This window comes from Oncorhynchus kisutch, linkage group LG9, assembly GCF_002021735.2.
Source record: "Oncorhynchus kisutch isolate 150728-3 linkage group LG9, Okis_V2, whole genome shotgun sequence".
Classification (NCBI taxonomy): domain Eukaryota; kingdom Metazoa; phylum Chordata; class Actinopteri; order Salmoniformes; family Salmonidae; genus Oncorhynchus; species Oncorhynchus kisutch.
In genome coordinates, this window is record NC_034182.2 from 21,978,715 (window position 1) to 22,000,192 (window position 21,478).

The 21,478-nt window shown below is 42.0% G+C and overlaps 1 protein-coding gene across 9 annotated transcripts in view; it reads left to right on the top strand.

Annotated features, from left to right (window-relative positions):
* The first annotated feature begins 16,630 nt into the window (after positions 1–16,630).
* Positions 16,631–21,478, top strand: part of dctn1a (dynactin 1a) — a 28,266-nt gene continuing 23,418 nt past the window's right edge. For 6 of the 9 annotated variants that reach the window (XM_031832120.1, XM_031832121.1, XM_031832122.1 and 3 more), the window contains exons 1-2: positions 18,874–18,960; positions 20,748–21,002. In XM_031832120.1, the coding sequence (XP_031687980.1) occupies positions 18,889–18,960; positions 20,748–21,002 (327 nt within the window). In that variant the 5' untranslated portion in view covers positions 18,874–18,888. Of the gene's footprint in view, positions 16,791–18,873; positions 18,961–20,747; positions 21,003–21,478 lie in introns of those variants that run through there. The other 3 variants (XM_031832127.1, XM_031832128.1, XM_031832125.1) reach the window with 1 other exon arrangement.

Genomic DNA, 21,478 nt, shown 5'->3' on the forward strand with positions numbered 1-21,478 from the left:
GATAGTGACGACCATGAAACATCGGAAGCCATTCATTTTCAATGGGGGAAAGTGAAGTGGGCGGGGGAAAGCGAAGTGGGCGGGGACAATTGTGCAGCGCAAGCATGGGCGCAAGAGCATCATCACGGTGGGACCTAAATTGGGGAAAGCTGAAATGTATGCAAGTACTCAACAATATTGCGGCGCCATTGACCAATCGAAGCTCACTATACCTGCCAGCCCCTACTGGATTGGCTGTTGATACCTAGTAGCCATAGGCTACCTAGAATTCTTGTTAGTTTACTAGCACCCGCATGAGGGCCAAGCTAGCGTGGATCTCCATAAAAATATGCTACTTCGATACAGCTACCCTGGAAGTGACTTTTCGTAGCAGGTTAGGAGAGCATTTTCACTAACCTTAAGTCTAACTCCTTTCCTGACCTAATTCTCCTAACCTGCTACCTTAATTGACCTAACCTGCTCTGTAAATGACCCTAACCAGCTATGAAAAAGACACTTCTGGTCATAGATGTATTCAAGTGGCGTTTTTTTCAAGCTAGCGTAGAAGCGAAGCGAGGAGAGGGTCGGCTCTGCCCAAAATCTGTCAGTGAGAAAATAAGTGGTTAACAAGTGAGGAGTTTTTGTACCGGGGGCAATGAGAGAGTGTAGAATTTGCTCAAGGTAAAAGTGAATTGCTATGTTGAAAGGTGAGGCTTATTTGATCTAGAAGTTTCATAATGCTTAGGTTGTTATGAGTGTAGTGATATGAAACTTTGAGAAAAACTATTTTATATCGGAGTTGTGCCTGTTGTTCACACGCGTCCTCTCATTGGCTAAAATATTCCCACCTGATCGCACGTCCTCCTGTGCGTCTTTTGCGGACCTTTTCCATTGTTAGAGCAGTTAGTCGACCATCTTGTCAATATAATAGATAATCTTTGTTATTGTCCATTTTACACTGAAGAAAAAAATACAAACGCAACATGCCACAATTTCAAAGATTTTACTGAGTTACTGTTCATATAAAGAAATCAGTCAATTGAAATGAATTCATTAGGCCCTAATCCATGGATTTCACATGACTGGGAATACAGATATGCATCTGTTTATCACAGATCCCTTAAAAAAAGGAACGGGCGTCTGTAACAGTTTAACTTTCATCCATCCCCTCATCCCTACCCGGACTCGAACCAGGGACCCTCTGCACACATAGACAACTGACACCTTGCAGAGCAAGGGGAACCACTTCTTCAAGGTCTCAGAGCAAGTGACTACACCGATTGAAACGTTATTAGCGCGCACTACCGCTGACTAGCTAGCCATTTCACATCGGTTACACGTGGAATTAAAAAAAACAGACAGTATCTGATGTAACCACATTTGCCTCATACAGTGCGACACATCTCCATCTCATAAAGTTGATCAGGCTGTCGATTGTGGCCTGTCTCACTCCTCTTAAATGGCTGTGAAAAGTTGCTGGATATTGGTGGGAACTGGAACGTGCTGTCGTACACGTCGATCCAGAGCATCCCTAACATGCTCAATGAGTGCCATGTGAGTATGTAGGCCATTGAAGAACTGGGTCATTTTCAGCTTCCAGGAATTGTGTTCAGATCTTCAACGACATGGTGCCGTGCATTATCATGCTGAAACATGAGGTGATGGTGGCGGATGAATGGCACAACAATGGGCCTCAGGATCTCGTCACTGTATCTCTGTGCATTCAAATTCCAAAATGCAAATTGTGTTCATTGTCCATAGCTTATGCCTGCCATACCATAACCATACACAGTGTCTGCCATCTGCCCGGTACAGTTGAAACTTGGATTCAACCATGAAGAGCACACTTCTCCAGTGCGCCAGTGGCCACCGAAAGTGAAAATTTGCCCACTGAAGTCGGTTACAACGCTGAACTGCGGTCAGATCAAGATCCTGGTGAGGATGACGGACAAGCAGATGAGCTTCCATGAGATGGTTTCTGACAGTTTGTGCAGAAATCCTTTGGTTGTGCAAACCCACAGTTTCATCAGCTGTCCAGGTGACTGGTCTCAGACGATTCTGCAGATGAAGAAGCCGCATGTGGAGGTCGTGGGCTAGCGTGGTTACACGTGCATGAGATGGTTTCTGACAGTTTGTGCAGAAATCCTTTGGTTGTGCAAACCCACAGTTTCAACAGCTGTCCAGGTGACTGGTCTCAGACGATTCTGCAGATGAAGAAGCCGCATATGGAGGTCGTGGGCTAGCGTGGTTACACGTGGTCTGGGGTTGTGAGGCAGGTAGTACGTACTGCCAAATTCACTAAAACAACTTATTGTAGAGAAATGAACAGTACATTCTCTGAGAACAGCTCTGGTGGATATTCCTGCAGTCAGCATGCCATTTGCACACCCCCTTAAAACTTGTGTAACAAAACTGCACATTTTAGAGTGTCGTCTTATTGTCCCCAGCACAAGGTGCACCTGTGTAATGATCATGCATTTTAATCAGCTTTTTGATATGCCACACCTGTCAGGTGGAAGGATTATCTTGGCAAAGGAGAAATACTCACCAGCAGGGATTTAAACAAATTTGTGCACAACATGAGAGAGAAATAAAGCTTTTTGTGGGTATGGAAAATGTCTGGGATCTTTTATTTCAGCTCATGAAACATGGGGACCAACACTTTACATGTTATGTTTATATTTTTGTTCACGTTAACATGAGGATAATATTCAGGATATCAGTACAGATAGATAGCAATAAAAACTGTAACTTAAAGACAGAATAAGTTAGAGAAAAAACAAAAACAAATGTGTCACGTTCGTCGTAACGAGGAGACCAAGGCGCAGCGTGATGAGAATACATTCCTCTTTATTAAACAAAGCATAAACAAACAACTAGTGCTAACACAGGCAACTATACATAGACTATAACCAACATGGAAAATGGCAACATAAATAGGATCCCCAATCAGAGACAACGATAAACAGCTGTCTCTGATTGGGAACCAATTCAGGCCACCATAGACCTACATTTACCGAGACATAACAAAACCCCATAGATATACAAAAAACCCTAGACATAACAAAAACACACATACCACCCTCGTCACACCCTGACCAAACCAAAATAATAAAGAAAACAAAGATAACTTAGGTCAGGGCGTGACAAAATGGAGGAACTTATTCAAGAAAGATCAATTGTAGTATAATATAAAAAATAAAGCGAACTGGATGGGATATGAGTAAAAATACACCAAATAATTGTTTTATCGTCAACATAGAAATGCTACTAAAAATAATGTACAAATGACAGTCATCCAGGATTCAACAAACAATATTTTGAAAAAGGAGGCAAAGTATTTTAAGCATATGTCTCCTGAAGTTAATTGTAAGGATTGTATTTCTCTATTAATAGTGTAACAGCTGTACAGAAAGACCTACAGAGCAGGAACTTCTAGATGCAATTAAAGCCTTCAAGTCCGGAAAAACGCCAGGGCTTGATGGCATACCAGTTGAGGTATTTCAAATATTGTTTGATGTACTCAAAGGACCATTATTAGCATGTTTTAACTACTTCTATAAAAATGGTAGAATATCAGATACTCAGCAAGAAGGTCCGATTTCACTATTGCTGAAACAGGACCCATGTGGTAAATATAAAGATCCAGTCCACCTAAAAAATTGGACGCCGCTTACACTCCAGTGTTGTGATGCCAAAATTCTAGCAAATGTCATAGTGTATAGAATTAAAAAGGTAATGTCAGATATTATTCATCCTAATCATGTCACATGGAATGATGCTGGAGAGACGAAGCAGGTACGGGGAGTAAAACATTGAATAAATAAGGGACATGGAACGAGACAGGAACAGCGTCAGCAAACAGGTAACACAAACAAAAGACAATCAATGCAGAAGCAGGGAACAGAGCTGGGGAACTGACAAATATAGGGGAGGGAATAACAAGTGATGAGTGAGTCCAGGTGAGTCCAATATCGCTGATGCACGTGACAAGGGAAGTCAGGTGTGCGTAATGGATCGAAGGAGTCCGTGATGCAGGGCAGCCTGGCGCCCTCAAGCGCCATGGGGGGGGGGGGAGCAGACGTGACAGTACCCCCCCCCTCTTGGGGCGCGATCCGGCGTCCCACCTGAGCGAACCGGCCGAGACATGGGCACTGGGCAAGCCGGTTGGGGCATGAGAGCCCAATGAACCAGCAGGAGCGCGAGAGCCTGGCGAGCCGGCTGAGGAATGGAAGCCAGATGATCCTGCTGCAGAGAGGGAGCAGTGTGACGTGGGATGGGAAGCCGCCGAGCCAGCCAGGAAGACCGACGGGCTGGCTTAGGCACCCCCGGTTCCATCGGCGGCGGAATCCACCCCAAACAAAAAAACTACTGGACTGGCTGGATGAATAAGAACTGACAATCCGGCTGAGGCACGATGTGGGATGGGCACCATCCGAGCCAAACGGGGCAAGAAAACCTCTCAAGCCAGCTAGGGCATGGAAGCTCGACGAGTTGGCTACGCACCCCCGGGTTCCATTGGTGGCGACCCAGAGCTGGTGTGGGGTGTGGGGGTGCTTTACTGGTGACATTGTCGGTGATTTATTTAGAATTTAGGGCACATTTAACCAGCATGGCTACCACAGCATTCTGCATCCTATTTGGTTTGCGCTTAGTGGGACTATCATTCGTTTTTCAGCAGGACAATGACCCAGCACACCTCTAGGCTGTCTAGGCTGCTCAAGTAGGAGAGTGATGGTGCTGCATCAGATGACCTGGCATCCACAATCACCTGACCACAACCCAATTGAGATGGTTTGGGATGAGTTGGACTGCAGGGTGAAGGAAAAGCAGCCAACAAGTGCTCAGCTTATGTTGGAACTCCTTGAAGACTGCTGGAAAAGCATTCCAAGTGTAGCTGGTTGAGAGAATGCCAAGAGTGTGCAAAGCTGTCATCAAACAAAGGGTGGCTTTTTGAAGAATGTAAAATCTAAAATATGTTTTGATTTGTTTAAAACTGTTTTGCTTACTATATGATTCCATATGTATGATTTCATCATTTTGATGTCTTCACTATTATTCTACAATGTAGAAAATAGTCAAATTAAAGAAAAACCCTTGAATGAGTAGGTGTGTCCAAACTCTTGACTGGTACTGTAAACATGAGGGATACAACCATCCCATCTCTGCAGATTTTGCTGCGAACATACAGAATCAATAGATAACTTGTTTTGGTACTGCCTTGTCACGCCCTGACCTTAGAGATCCTTTTTAATGTCTCTATTTTGGGGGCGTGAGTTGGGGTGGGCATTCTATGTTTTTGTGTGCTATGTTTTCTATTTCTGTGTTTTTGGCCGGGTGTGGTTCTCAATCAGAGGCAGCTGTCTATCGTTGTCTCTGATTGAGAACCATACTTAGGTAACCTAATCCCACCTGTTTCTTGTGGGTAGTTATTTTTTTTTTAGTGTTTTCTGCACCTTAAAGGACTGTTTTGAGTTAATAAAAATCATGAACACGTGCCATGCTGCACCTTGGTCCTCACCTTCTTCCACCAACAGCCGTTACATGCCTACAGTATATGTAGCTTGTTTTTGTTCACAGGTTCAGGAATGGCTGAAGAATTTTCAAGTATTTACTTGAAGCTAACTAACTTTTTTGTTTTTTTGGGGGGGGGGGCAATTTGTAAGAAATGCTACGAATTCAATCTGAATGAGAATTTCTTGTGCTTAAGATCCTGGACTGCATCTTTAATATTATAATAGGCTTCAGTTACTATTCCAACGATCAGGGATAAGCAATCAGGGATATGTGGTCCCCCAGCCGCTAGGGGCCCCCCAACCCAGACATTTGTTTTTACTGTTGAGAGTTAGAATAGAAGAATACAGGTGCAAGTTTGACATCTGGTTGTGCATCAGCAGTTTTTCTCTTTGTTTTGTCAGTCACTGGCTACATTTTTAGATTGGTAAATTAGGCCAGCCAGTTATCTAGAACTGCAGGAAATTAGCTTTAAAACTGCTAAAATGTCTCTTCACCCTATGGCAAAATTGATAGAATTGCATGAAATTATCTTTAAAATGGCAAAAATGTCTCTCTCCCACATGGTAAAATTAGTAGAATTGTGTGAAATGTGTTATAAAATTGCTAGATTCTCTCTCCACCCATGGCAAAATGTTTAGAACAGAATTTTACTGTTCCCATCTGAACTTTAAAGGTGATAGGCTTATTATGCAAAACTGAGGCTGCAAAGTCTGCGTGAAAAAACAACAGTAAATGGGATAAGATGTTGACATGCCACAGTATCCAGTCTAAGATCAGCATCTTTATTTGGGTTTCTCAAAAACTGGGATAGGAGCTTATTCGGGTTATTGTAAACGGGATATGATGATTATGCGTCAACTTAAAAACAGAATACATGAGTATCCCGATTAATAATGGAATATTGGTGTGCATGTAAATGTGGTGAAGGATTTATTATAGGTGATTTATTCCATCTAGGTCTACTTTGGTTTTCTTCATCGGTAGGCCTATGCTACAACTGTCTTTGAGTGAGAGAAAAAAAAACACTTGGCAAAACATTACTCTCTGTCACTGTGTGCGACATTGTAGGCTATTTCTCGCAGTTTCTGTCTCTCTATTTCTTATAGAAAGCTGAGAGCTCAACATTGAATATCTTCAGTGGAACGCTTCAGTTAGTACTTCAGATGGAAGGATTGGGCTACACTGCACAGGGTCAAGTTGCACTACAGCTGAGCTACCGACACTCAGTCTTTCTCTTTTTTTTCTCCCTCACATTTCTCACATAGTTCTTTGCTGCTCCTTCCTGACTGGAATCTCTCCAGAACCAGATGGTTGGATAATTATTGGACTGGAATGCATGTTAAAGTTAAAGTCCTCTCATGCCAAGTGAGTTGGGAGGATATAAGAGAGCTCCAATTTAATTTCTATTTGTCATTTTGATTTTATTCAATAAATGGTATCTAATGTTATCTCCAGAGTGTTATCCTGAGGTTGAAGCCCTATGAACGTGTAATAGTATACTGGATGCCATTTAAATAGGCTAGTCACCTCTAACTCCAAAGAGTCTGTCAGACCTTTACAAATCACAGTCACGCTAACATTCAAGGTTCATCATAGAGGGCCTTTTTTAGTCAAATGCAATCCATCAAGCAAATGTATTTATAAAGCACTTTTTACATCAGCAGTTGTCACAAAGTCCTTATACATTAACCCAGATTAAAACCCCCAAAGACCAAGCAATGCAGATGTAGAAGCACGGTGGCTTGGAAAACCCCCCTAGAAAGTCAGGTACCTAGGAAGAAACCTAGAGAGGAAACAGGGTCTGAGGAGTACCAATCTGAGATAGCCTACCAATTAATTTAATAAAATGCTCTGAATATCTTTTGCATCTGAGTAATTAATGGTGACCCGTTAGTCAACATATGCAATTTAATCAGAATGGGCAAAAGTCAATCCCATTTTTTTATAGACATTTACTATTATAATCTATTGATCGTATGTGTGGCAAACCACTACAAATATTTGAATCAGTTTTGTTTCTGAAATTGGGTTTTAATTAATTAATGCCCACCTTCTAAAGTAGACAAACTTGTTTTGAAAGAAATGTATAAAAAGTTAGGCTATTATTTTGTTGTGCTTTGTGCTATGTGACCATGAGCACAAGTTGAGCGTGCCACGTTAGCTACTCTCCCCTAATTTCACGCCAAAAACAGTTTGAAAATGTTTGCTGATGTTTGTTTATGTTGCTAACAATTTCAGGCACATTTTTCCCCAAATTTGTACAATATCACATGCGAAAAGAACGTTTAACAAAATGTATTTATACTTTCTATCGCCAATCTGTGTACTCACCAAAAATGTTGGATGAATGTCCCACTCATGCCATATTACCATTGAACATAAGTGTCTGTCCTATATGTAGCCGATATAAGAAAGCTCAGGAAATATTTGATTTTTTTTCTCTATACTTCCATTTGTTTGTATGGCTTACTCTCAAACGAGTACCTTGACACTTGTGGGGGTCCTAGAGCAAAACGGAGAACACTAGGAGGACATTAATCAGCGAGGCAACAAAGATACCATAGATAACCCTGAAGGAGCTGCAAAGCTCCACAGTGGAGATTGGAGTATCTCAAATCAAATCAAATCAGCTGATATCTCAAAGTGTTGTACAGAACCCCAGCCTAAAACCCCCTAACAGCAAGCAATGCAGGTGTAGAAGCACGGTGGCATGGAAAAAACTCCCTTGAAAGGCCAAAACCAAGGAAGAAACCTAGAGAGGAACCAGGCTATGAGGGGTGGTCAGTCCTCTTCTGGCTGTGCCAGGTGGAGATTATAACAGAACATGACCAAGATGTTCAAATGTTCATAAATGACCAGCATGGTCAAATAATAATAATCACAGTAGTTGTCGAGGGTGCAGCAAGTCAGCACCTCAGGAGTAAATGTTAGTTGGCTTTTCATAGCAGATCATTAAGAGTATCTCTACCACTCCTGCTGTCTCTAGAGAGTTGAAAACAGCAGGTCTGGGACAGGTAGCACGTCCGGTGAACAGGTCAGGATTCCATAGCCGCAGGCAGAACAGTTGAAACGGGAGCAGCAGCACGGCCAGGTGGACTGGGGACAGCAAGGAGTCATCATGCCAGGTAGTCCTGAGGCATGGTCCTAGGGCTCAGGTCCTCCGAGAGAGAGAAAGAAAGAGAGAAAGAGAGAATTAGAGAGAGCATACTTAAATTCACACAGGACACCGGATAAGACAGGAGAAGTACTCCAGATATAACAAACTGACCCTAGCCCCCCGACACATAAACTACTGCAGCATAAATACTGGAGGCTGAGACAGGAGGGGTCAGGAGACACTATGGCCCCATCCGATGATACCCCCGGACAGGGCCAAACAGGAAGGATATAACCCCACCCACTTTGCCAAAGCACAGCCCCCACACCACTAGAGGGATATCTTCAACCACCAACTTACCATCCTGAGACAAGGCCGAGTATAGCCCACAAAGATCTCCGCCACGGCACAACCCAAGGGGGGGGGGGGGGGGGGGGTGCAATCCCAGACAGGAAGATCACGTATCTGTCCATAGGACCACTTTAAGCCGTACACTCCATAGAGCTGTGCTTTATGGAAGTGGCCAGAAAAATAAGCAAACACATTTGGTGTTTGCCAAATGGCATGTGGGAGACTCCCCAAACATATGGAAGAAGGTACTCTGGTCAGATGAGATTAAAATTGAGCTTTTTGGCCATTAAGGAAAAGGCTATGTCTGGCGCAAACCCAACACCTCTCATCACCCCGAGAAAACCACCCCCACAGCATGGTGGTGGCAGCATAATGCTGTGGGGATGTTTTTCATCGGCAGGGACTGGGAAACTGGTCAGTATTGAAGGAATGATGGATGGCGCTAGATAGAGGGAAATTCTTGAGGGAAACCTGTTTCAGTCTTCCAGAGATTTGAGACGGGGACGGAAGTTCACCTTCCAGCAGGACAATGACCCTAAGCATACTGCTAAAGTAACACTAAAGAGGTTTAAGTGGAAACATTTAAATGTCTTGGAATGGCCTAGTCAAAGCCCAGACCTCAATCCAATTGAGAATCTGTGGTATGACTTAAAGATTGCTATACACCAGCAGAACCCATCCAACTTGAAGGAGCTGGAGCAGTTTTGCCTTAAAGAATGGGCAAAAATCCCAGTGGCTAGATGTGCCAAGCTTATAGAGACATACCCCAAGAGACTTGCAGCTGTAATTGCTGCAAAAGATGTCTCTACAAAGTATTGTCTTTGGGGGGGTTTATAGTTATGCACGCTCAAGTTTTCAGTTTTTTTGTCTTATTTCTTGTTTGTTTCACAATAAAAAATATTTTGCATCTTCAAAGTGGTAGGCATGTTGTATAGATAAAATGATACAAACCCACCAAAAAAATCCATATCGATTCCAGGTTGTAAGGCAACAAAATAGGAGAAATGCCAAGGGGGGTGAATAGTTTCACAAGCCACTCTATCAAGAGAACGCCTCTGGTCATCCCTACTGCCTCTGATATGGTGGACTCACTAAACACATGCTTCATTTGTAAATGATGTCTGAGTGTTGAAGCATGCCCCTGGCTATCCGTAATATTTAAATGGTGCCTTTTTGTTTGCTTAATATAAGGAATTTGAAATGATTTATACTTTTCATTTTGATACTTAAGTATATTTATAACCACATACTTTTAGACTTTTACTTAAATAGTATTTTCCTGGGTGACTTTCACTTTTACTTGAGTCATTTTCTATTAAGTTATCTTTACTTTTACTCAAGTATGAAAATTGGGTACTTTTCCCCCCCACTGCATAGTGGATTGAGACGCAGCCCATACAAAAAACCTGATGCTCAAAGGGATATTCAATGTCTGCTTTTTTTTATTGTTACCCATCTACCTATCGGTTCCCTTCTTTGTGAGGCATTGGAAAACCTCCCTGGTGAATCTGTGTTTGAAATTCACTGCTCGACTGAGGGACCTTACAGTGTATGTGTGGCGTACAGTCTTTCATAAAATCATGTTAATCCCTATTATTGCACATAGTGGATCCATGCAATTTATCATATGACTTGTTAATCACATTTTTACTCCTGAATTTATTTAGGCTTTCCATAAAAAAAAACGATTGATTACTAACTGACTCTTTTCATTTTTTATTAATTTGTAAAAACAATTACAAAAAAGAATCCCACTTTGACATTACGTGTAGGTCAGTGACAAGTCAAGAGCTGTGAATACTTTCTGAAGGCACTGCACATGGTCCTTTGTAGCTCTGTTGGTAGATCATAGCACTTGTATTATATGCTGTATATGAACCAGAAAAAAGGAGCAAGTGAGATGTCTCACTTCCTCTTCTGTCTCTGGTACTCCACTGTGGATTTATCACGTGTACATAGTTATCCATCCAGCCGGTGTGTGTGATTGGAATGTAGGTCTACTTGTTTTTTATGTTTACATTATGTGATATCATGTCCATAGTGGTATTCTACGAATCAAGCTAGATCTACTCAGGCTTTTATAAAGCTAGCTAGCTTCACATTCCAGGCATCTTCCGTACTGCAATGGTGGATATTGCTCGTCTGTCTGCGGCTCTTGCAGGCTTGTAACTGCATGTGCATGTCGCATGTGGCTAGTTGAAAGCTAAGTTCTTCATTGAGACAATGCTGAAACATCAACCCATGTGCGAGTCAGTGCCACATTTGGATTTGTACCGTAATCAAAATGAAAGAAAGGTTATTTTGCAAATTCAGCAGGCTGGTGTGAAATAGGCTTTTAGAAGTGCCATCTTTATTTGAGTTTGTCTGGGGTGTCATTCACTCCAAAAGTGAGGGAGGGGCACAAAGTATGTGAGGATGGCTGGGGGGGTTGGATAATTTTGCACGGGTGGTTCTTTTTTTAAAGAAAGTTTGACTACTCTAACTTGATTGATAGCCTGAAATGGCTAACTTCATAAAATGTCTAGGTGGCTAGTAGTATTACAGAGAGACATCAACCAAAAATATGATTAATATTTATTAAATATTTTTAACAGGATAAATCTGAGGGGGCACGTGCCCCTGTGCCCCCAATGGGGATGACGCCTCTGCAATTGTTAATGCAGTCTTTGATGTGCTTTGACTACTTTTTGCCACTCCTTTCACTCTTGTTGCGTTGTGGCCATATACAGTGCCTTGCGAAAGTATTCGGCCCCCTCGAACTTTGCGACCTTTTGCCACATTTCAGGCTTCAAACATAAAGATATAAAACTGTATTTTTTTGTGAAGAATCAACAACAAGTGGGACACAATCATGAAGTGGAACGACATTTATTGGATATTTCAAACTTTTTTAACAAATCAAAAATTGCTGCGATTACAGCTGTAAGTCGCTTGGGGTATGTCTCTATCAGTTTTGCACATCGAGAGACTGACATTTTTTCCCATTCCTCCTTGCAAAACAGCTCGAGCTCAGTGAGGTTGGATGGAGAGCATTTGTGAACAGCAGTTTTCAGTTCTTTCCACAGATTCTCGATTGGATTCAGGTCTGGACTTTGACTTGGCCATTCTAACACCTGGATATGTTTATTTTTGAACCATTCCATTGTAGATTTTGCTTTATGTTTTGGATCATTGTCTTGTTGGAAGACAAATCTCCGTCCCAGTCTCAGGTCTTTTGCAGACTCCATCAGGTTTTCTTCCAGAATGGTCCTGTATTTGGCTCCATCCATCTTCCCATCAATTTTAACCATCTTCCCTGTCCCTGCTGAAGAAAAGCAGGCCCAAACCATGATGCTGCCACCACCATGTTTGACAGTGGGGATGGTGTGTTCAGGGTGTTGCTTTTACGCCAAACATAACGTTTTGCATTGTTGCCAAAAAGTTCAATTTTGGTTTCATCTGACCAGAGCACCTTCTTCCACATGTTTGGTGTGTCTCCCAGGTGGCTTGTGGCAAACTTTAATAAACAACACTTTTTATGGATATCTTTAAGAAAATGGCTTTCTTCTTGCCACTCTTCCATAAAGGCCAGATTTGTGCAATATACGACTGATTGTTGTCCTATGGACAGAGTCTCCCACCTCAGCTGTAGATCTCTGCAGTTCATCCAGAGTGATCATGGGCCTCTTGGCTGCATCTCTGATCAGTCTTCTCCTTGTATGAGCTGAAAGTTTAGAGGGACGGCCAGGTCTTGGTAGATTTGCTGTGGTCTGATACTCCTTCCATTTCAATATTATCGCTTACACAGTGCTCCTTGGGATGTTTAAAGCTTGGGATTTTTTTTTGTATCCAAATCCGGCTTTAAACTTCTTCACAACAGTATCTCGGACCTGCCTGGTGTGTTCCTTGTTCTTCATGATGCTCTCTGCGCTTTTAACGGACCTCTGAGACTATCACAGTGCAGGTGCATTTATACGGAGACTTGATTACACACAGGTGGATTGTATTTATCATCATTAGTCATTTAGGTCAACATTGGATCATTCAGAGATCCTCACTGAACTTCTGGAGAGAGTTTGCTGCACTGAAAGTAAAGGGGCTGAATAATTTTGCACGCCCAATTTTTCAGTTTTTGATTTGTTAAAAAAGTTTGAAATATCCAATAAATGTCGTTCCACTTCATGATTGTGTCCCACTTGTTGTTGATTCTTCACAAAAAAATACAGTTTTATATCTTTATGTTTGAAGCCTGAAATGTGGCAAAAGGTCGCAAAGTTCAAGGGGGCCGAATACTTTCGCAAGGCACTGTAAATACTCCCTTAGACAGGGGTGTAAAGTACTTCATAAAAAATACTTGAAAGTACTAAAGTAGTTTTTGTCATTATCTGTAATTTACTATTTTTTGACAACATACTTTAACTTCACTACATTCCTAAAGAAATTAATACTTTTTACTCCATAACTTTTCCCTGACACCCAAAAGTACTCATTACATTTTGTATGCTTAGCAGGACAAGAAAACAGCCAAAATCACACACTTATCAAGAGAACATCCCTGGTCATCCCTACTGACTGATCTGATGGACTCACTAAACACATGCTTTGTTAGTAAATTATGTCTGAGTGTTGGAGCGCGCACATGGCTATACATAAAAGATGTGAGACTCTTACCAAGACGTACATGTTGGTTGTTTTGCTCTAGGACTCACACAGGCTCACACAGATTCGTCTGAAAGTCTCCTGGTATCAGTATGAAATGGTAGTACACTATATATTGAGACTGTTTAGTGCCAGAAATAAGCAGTACAAATACATGTAAAAAAAAAATATATATATATATTTCCTGATCTTTCTTATCGCTCTCAGATATAGGACAGACACTTTATGTACAATTGTCCACTGTCAATTTGCAATGTCTTACAATGGGCATTTACCATCCTGAATTGGACATGCTCTAATATACTGCAGAAATGCCCAATTGACTGGCTCGTTGGATTCGAGATGGCCGAGCAGTGATTGTGGTTCCGCTCCATCGCTCGTTGGTGTTGATTTCAGCCTGTCCATTTGGTGATGGAAAATCCCTCATTAAATACATTTGCAATGTCTTACAATGGGCGTTTACCATCACAAATTGGACATGGTCTAATATAGTGCAGAAATGCCCAATTGACTGGCTCGCTGAACTCGGGATGGATGAGCAGTTAAAGTGGTTCCTCTCCATCGCTCGTTGGTGCAATGAGATGCAATGTCACGTTGGTGCAATGTCTTGCTCGTTGGTGTTGATTTCAGCCTGTCCATTTGGTGATGGTAAATCCCTCATTAAATACATTGGAAATGTACACTGTCCAAATGTACAATGCATGTACAATGCCAATATATTATACTGCCATCAAGTTAGCCATCAGTCAATAAGATATCATAATGACACCAAATTTATAAACTCAGCAAAGAAAACATCCCTTTTTCAGGACCCTGTCTTTCAAAGTTAATTTGTAAAAATCCAAATAACTTCACAGATCTTCATTGTAAAAGGTTTAAACACTGTTTCCCATGGTTGTTCAATGAACCATAAACAATTAATGAACACGCACCTGTGGAACGGTCATTAAGACACTAACAGCTTACAGGCGGAATGCAATTAAGGTCACAGTTAAGAAAACTTAGGACACTAAAGAGGCTTTTCTACTGACTCTGAAAAACACGAAAAGAAAGATGCCCAGGGTCCCTGCTCATCTGTGTGAACGTGCCTAAGGCATGCTGCAAGGAGGCGTGAGGACTGCAGATGTGGCCAGGGCAATAAATTGCAATGTCCGTACTGTGAGACGCCTAAGACAGCGCTACAGGGAGATGGGACGGACAGCTGATCGTCCTCGCATTGGCAGACCACGTGTAACAACATCTGCACAGGATCGGTACATCTGAACATCACACCTGCGGGACAGGTACAGGATGGCAACAACAACTGTACGAGTTACACCAGGAACGCATAATCCCTTCATCATTGCTCAGACTGTCCGCAATAGGCTGTGAGAGGCTGGACTGAGGGCTTGTAGGCCTGTTGTAAGGCAGGTCCTCACCAGGCATCACCGGTAACAACGTCGCTTATGGGCACAAACCCACCCAACCCATCGCTGGACCAAAAAGTGCTCTTCACTGATGAGTCGCGGTTTTGTCTCACCAGGGGTGATGGTCGGATTCGCGTATATCGTTGAAGGAATGAGCGTTACACCGAGGCCTGTACTCTGGAGTGGGGTCGATTTGGAGGTGGAGGGTCCATTGTGGTCTGGGGCGGTGTGTCACAGCATCATCGGACTGAGCTTGTGTGATTGCATGCAATCTCAACGCTGTGCATTACATGGACATGACCCTCCAGCATGACAAAGCCACCAGCCATACTGCAAAATAATTCCATATAGCTTAGTTTTTTCTGGGACACATAAATGTTTTTTGAAACATTCCTATAAAATGCGTCTTATGTTCTGAGAACAAGGCATCCATGTTTTGTGTATGTTTGGTGGGACGTTGATGGACTATTCTCCTAACCCACAGAAAACTGGACATGAATGGACATGAATGTTCTTGCAAAGTTCTCATTTAACATGTCTCGAACATTAAAACCTCTTAAGGATTAGCCCCTTTAAAAATTGTTTTTACCTAAAATGACATACCCAAATCTAACTGCCTGTAGCTCAGGCCCTGAAGCAAGGATAGGCCCTGTGAAAGGAAACACTTTGAAGTTTATGGAAATGTGAAAGGAATGTAGTAGATTATAACACAATAGATCTGGTAAAAGATAATTAAAAGAAAAAAAACAACCGTTCTTTTGTATTTTTTTGTACTATCATCTTTCAAATGCAAGAGAAAGGCCATAAAGTATTATTCCAGCCCAGGTGCCATTTAGATTTCGGCCACTAGATGTCGTCAAGGTGTGTGCAAAGTTTAAGACTGATCAATTAACCATTGTATTGCTGTTCAAAATGTTGTATCAAGACTAACTAAATGTGCCTAATTTGTTTATTAATAACTTTTCATGTTCAAAATTGTGCACTCTCCTCAAACAATAGCATGGTATAATTTCTGTGTAATAGCTACTGTAAATTGGACAGTGCAGTTAGATTAACAAGAATGTAAGCTTTCTGCCAATATCAGATATGTCTATGTCTTGGGGAAGTTCTTTATAAGTTTTTTTATATTACCTTTATTTAACTAGGCAAATCAGTTAAGAATAAATTATTATTTTCAATGACGGCTTAGGAACAGTGGGTTAACTGCCTCGTTCAGGGGCAGAACCTTGTCAGCTCTGAGATTCAATCTCGCAAGCTTTCGGTTACTAGTCCAATGCTCTAACCACTAGGCTACCCGCTGCCCCAAAAGTTATGGGAACATTTGTTGTTAACTGGGTTGTGGAGTTAGTCCTGAGTTAACCTGCCCCAGAGCAGGTTAGTTCTGAACGATTCATTGCCATAGAAATGTATCTAGCTGAAAGGTGAGACACTTTCGTGGAATTGAACTCATTTGACCTTGCTGACTTAAACCTGATTCGTAGTATAGGGCTCAGATGTTTTGAAATGTGTTATGTATTGGGCCTTGTTATTGAAACTACTGTAATAAAATTCTAATGAACACATTTCAAATGTCACTTTTGTGAGACGGACTTTTATACTGAATTCCAAAGAAGCGGAAGTAGACGACTTTTATTCTGACAAAAATGTGCAACGAACACTGTAAATTGGTGTAACGTTAGCTAGGTGGACATTGTATTTAGCTAACTAACCCTACCTGTAGATATTTTTCTAGTGTTATATCAACAAGTTCGTTGGGAAATCAGTTGATTTTTTTCAACGAACATAACTTTGTCTATTTGCAAGTAAGTGGCTTAGCTAGCTATCTTCTCAAGATGATTGACGTTTAGACTACCATGTAACGTTAGCATTTAGCTAACGTTCACTAGCTAGCTAATGAAATTGCATTTGTTGTTGATTTAGCTACTGTAGCTAGCAGCAAATGAATTTAGTTGATAAATCACTAACGTTAGTGCTACTTTTTGTTGGAAAACTGAAGCTATGAAGAGATATTTTAGTAGAGTAGTCAGGGTAGCTAACAGTACTGACAGACTAACTAGCTAACGTTAACTGATGTGTTTGCTCGAGCTAACTTTACAATCATATTTTGACTGACTAACGTTAGCTAGCTGGTTAGCAAACGTTACCATAATCTTTGGTGTAACGTTAACTGCCTCGTCCTCCGCGAAACACACCCTAACTATCTAGCTAGTCGCGCATACGCCGGTTATGTCCCTCTCACCAGTTAGCTAACTGACGTTCCCTTAACTTGAACCACTGAACCTAGCTGGCTATCTTCGCTTGCCAACTGTCATAATGTTTGTGCTTGATGACGCATGGTCCCGCAATTACATTTCGATTGTTACTTTTAAGGTGACAGGTAACTTTTTAAAAGTCAAAATTGTTCATTTAAATGACAAAGATACTTTCACCTGACCTTACAGGGCAGGATGATGCTAACAACCTCTGAAATAGATACTCCCCAGGATGAGCATTTACATTGGTGACAATGACAGTGCTGGCGTGATCATAATCAGGAACGCATTCTTTCACACTGACTGAGTGATGTTCTTTTTTTTTGTAGCTACAGAAATCCTTATCAGTCTACTACAGGGAGACTACAATGTTATTGTTTATTTACTGGGATTGGGCAGAATTACACCGGTTCACTTCAAAGAATTGTGAGGTTTGTTGAATGCCGAAGCACCAAAAATAATGGTGAGGAGGAGCTTTGCAGACTCTTTGTGTCCGGAAGTAATTTAGCCATTCATTGTACACCTTTTGCGTTCTGTAGAGTTGCTATTTTCTCTAGTTTTCTCGTGTCAATTAGCTTGTGACGTTCTTGGATTACTCATTATATGAATAAAGTCTGATTTAATCAAGAAATATGATAGTCAGTTTATAAAACGTTAAAGGTACCAGACTGTGTTCTGTCTGTTGGGAAAAAAACACTACATATCCCATTGAGCCAAGCAGGGAGAGGCTGCCAGTTGTCACAGTTCCAAGACCAGTCAGAAACGTCCAGCTAACCTTAAACCTTGGGGGCTCCCGAGTGGTGCAGTGGTCTAAGGCACTGCATCTCAGTGCTTGAGGCATCACCACAGACCGTGGTCTCAAAGGGCGGCGCAGAATTGGCCCAACCATCGTTAGGGTTTGGCCGGGGTAGGTCGTCATTGTAAATAAGATTTAGTTTAACTGACTTGTCTAGTTAAATAAATCCAATGACGCCGGTGGATCTCAAAATTGAACATGGATCTGCGTTAAGTAGAAATGATATCCTTTGCTAGTGTTGTCTGATGGTTTGAACCAGTCATGACTATTCTACAAACAATAAATAATGTAAGTTTCTTTCCAGTGGATTTCTTAGTGAAATTATTGTATAACTAGCAAAGGAGTTTTGAAGTTGAGGGTCTAGTATTTATGAAGTTGGTCAATGGTGATAACTGGAATAGTTTAGCAAGGGAAAACTGGGAAAAACAAGCTTGGAACAGCATTTAGCTGGGCGCACATGCACACTAGGTTAATTCAGGAGACAGATTTTATTTATTTTTGCCCCTAATATCAGGAGCTGGCAGCGAAAGTTCGATGAAACAATTCAGAGACTGAAACAATAGGCTACATCAGATGATATCTATTTAAAGAGAGCCAATTGATTTACAGTCCCAAAATCATTTTTAACTGTTAATGCTAAAGGAAAGATTTAAACATTGTTTGAGTGAAGTCTCTTCCGGACACGGTAGACGACTCCTCCTCACCACTCTATAGCATCCGGTTAGGCCCTCCTCTTTTGCACCCCTCTCCTGTCTCCTCTTGCAAGGACATATAAGAGGAGAGAGAGAGAGAGAGAAGCTTTCACTCCTTGCTTTATACAATTGTTTTTGGTGATAAATAAGACAAGTCAATATGGCTGGAATGCGCAGGCGGCATTCTGTGGCCGTCCCGGCGATGGGCCTGGGTATTGGCCGGGGCAGCTTGGTGAGTCTGATATTCTGCCTAAGACTAGGCTTGTCTTTAGGCTATAGCTACATTTATTTGATTGAACAAACAGCAACAGTCAGCTATTTTTGCCTATGACTAGTAATTGGCCATCTACATTTGATTTGATTTACATTTCAATTTTTTTTGTTATTGTGCCACCTTTTGAGAAGAGAACTGTATCAAGGGGAGTTTTCCTGTTGATACTGCTGGCAAAGAAATTAAGATAAAATAATGTTTTTACTCACAGTGCAGGCGATACAGCAAGGTCCTGTAGATGATGATGTTGGTGAAGATGATCTAACATGTTGTGGCTCCATGATCTGTTCACCTCTTCGTTTGAAGAAGTCATTGTTAGGATGGGTGTTCTATTCCAGTTTTGAAGGGTATTTCCTGGTGGTTCATTATTATTCCAATGTTAATACCAATGGCATACATGGGAGCTCAGTTTCTCCTTCTTCTCTTGTTTCTAACACCATTCCTGCCATGATTGGATCCTGGCTAGTCCTCCCAGTTGTCTGCCCTTCGGACGATATTCAGAAGGCTAGCTACCGTGAATCTGGTCTCCTCTCACATGGCATTGCCTCGCCGAAGACCGAGACCAAGATCCTCCACTGCCCCCATTTGACCATTTTTATGAATGAGTTCCTCTGTGTCTAGACAGTGAGTGGTGCTCTCTGTGTGTCTGCTGGCTGTAATGGTTACAGGGTGCTGAACCATATGACTGGGTGTGTGACTGTGTCCTCAGGCTGTCTGTGTCCTAGCTATCGACGAGTCAGCTGGTTGACATTCAGACAAAGGGAACTAGGCCTAATGATATGTCATCAACAATATGTTTTTTGAATCTAGTTCTTGTTGTGGAATAGGCCTTTTATCATATATTTTCCCTCTCAGCTTCTTCCTAGCTGTCTATATGGCCTAGCTAGTAGACAGAAGTCAGCTGTCTGATATTCACAGGGAACTATGCCTAATGGCTCACAACAACAAACAAAAAAATATATATATTATATATTTTTTTAAACTAGGCAAGTCAGTTAAGAACACATTCTTGTTTACAATGACGTCCTACACCGGCCAAACCCAGACGATGCTGGACCAATTGTGTGCCGTCCTATGGGACTCTCAATCACGGCTGGTTGTGATGAAGTCTGGATTCGAACCAGGGTGTTCAGTGATGCCTCTAGCACTGAGATGCAGTGCCTTAGACCGCTGTGCCACTTGGGAGCCCACTTCTTCACTTGAGTCTGAGACTGCCAACATTGAAGTTGTTTCTGGCGACGTGAGGCATTGTGCAAAACAAAGTAATCTGCGATTGCGTTGGCTCTAACCATTCAGAGTATCAAAGCCAATGATACATTTACAAACTGCTGCTTTACCCACGTGTTCCGATCCAACTCATCAGTTTCTGGACCAATCAGATGGGTCCAAATGTGTTCACATTCGGTGAAGGGTCGGGGAGGTACTCTGATCCAGACTCCTTGCAGAGAAGAAACTAATGTCATTGGGCATGGTGCAGTGTTGGTGCAGCGAGTCTGGGTAGCCAGGCAATTAATGGGTCATTGAGTTGATGGCATATCCATTCCCCCTCAACAACTATTATTAACTTAAATGACACATTTCATGGTTTAAAGTCTTAATGATAACAAAATCAAAGTGTTCTTACTGACCACTTACAGTGGCTCAGTGTACAACAACAGTCCTTGCTCTCTGTCCCTCCAGCAACCATTAGTGGACTCGTCTCCACCCTCTAATGACCCGCTGTCCCCCTCTTTCTCCTCCCTCCCCAGCTCTTCAGCAGCCCCCTCCTGAGCAAGATGAGTGCAGACGGGGGCGGCAAGCCTGCCAAGGTGGGCTCGGTGGTGGAGGTGATCGGTAAGGGTCAGCGTGGCACGGTGGCTTACGTGGGCGCCACGCTCTTCGCCACTGGTAAGTGGGTGGGCGTGATCCTGGACGAGCCCAAGGGCAAGAACGATGGCACGGTCCAGGGGAAGAGATACTTTCAGTGTGATGAGAACTGTGGTATATTCGTGCGCCAGTCCCAGGTAAGCTAAGTTTACACGTCACACAATATGGACACTTCATACAGTGCATTCAGGAGAGTATTCAGTCCCCTCGACTTTTTCCACATTTTGTTACGTTACAGCCTTATTCTAAAATTGATTTAAATTGTTTGTCCTCATCAATCTACACACAATACCCAATAATGACAAATCGAAAAAGTTTTTTTTAGAACTGTCATCAAATTTATTAAAAATAAAAAACAGAAATCCCTTATTTACATAAGTATTCAGACCCTTTGCTATGAGACTCGAAATTGAGCTCAGGTGCATCCTGTTTCCATTGGTCATCCTTGATATGTTTCTACAACTTGGAGTCCAGCTGTAGTACATTCAATTGATTGGACATTGAGGTACACACCTGTCTATATGGTCACACCCTTGACAGTGCAGGAAACCTGGCACCACCCCTACGCGAAACATGATGGTGGCAGCATCATGCTGTGGGTATGTTTTTTAGC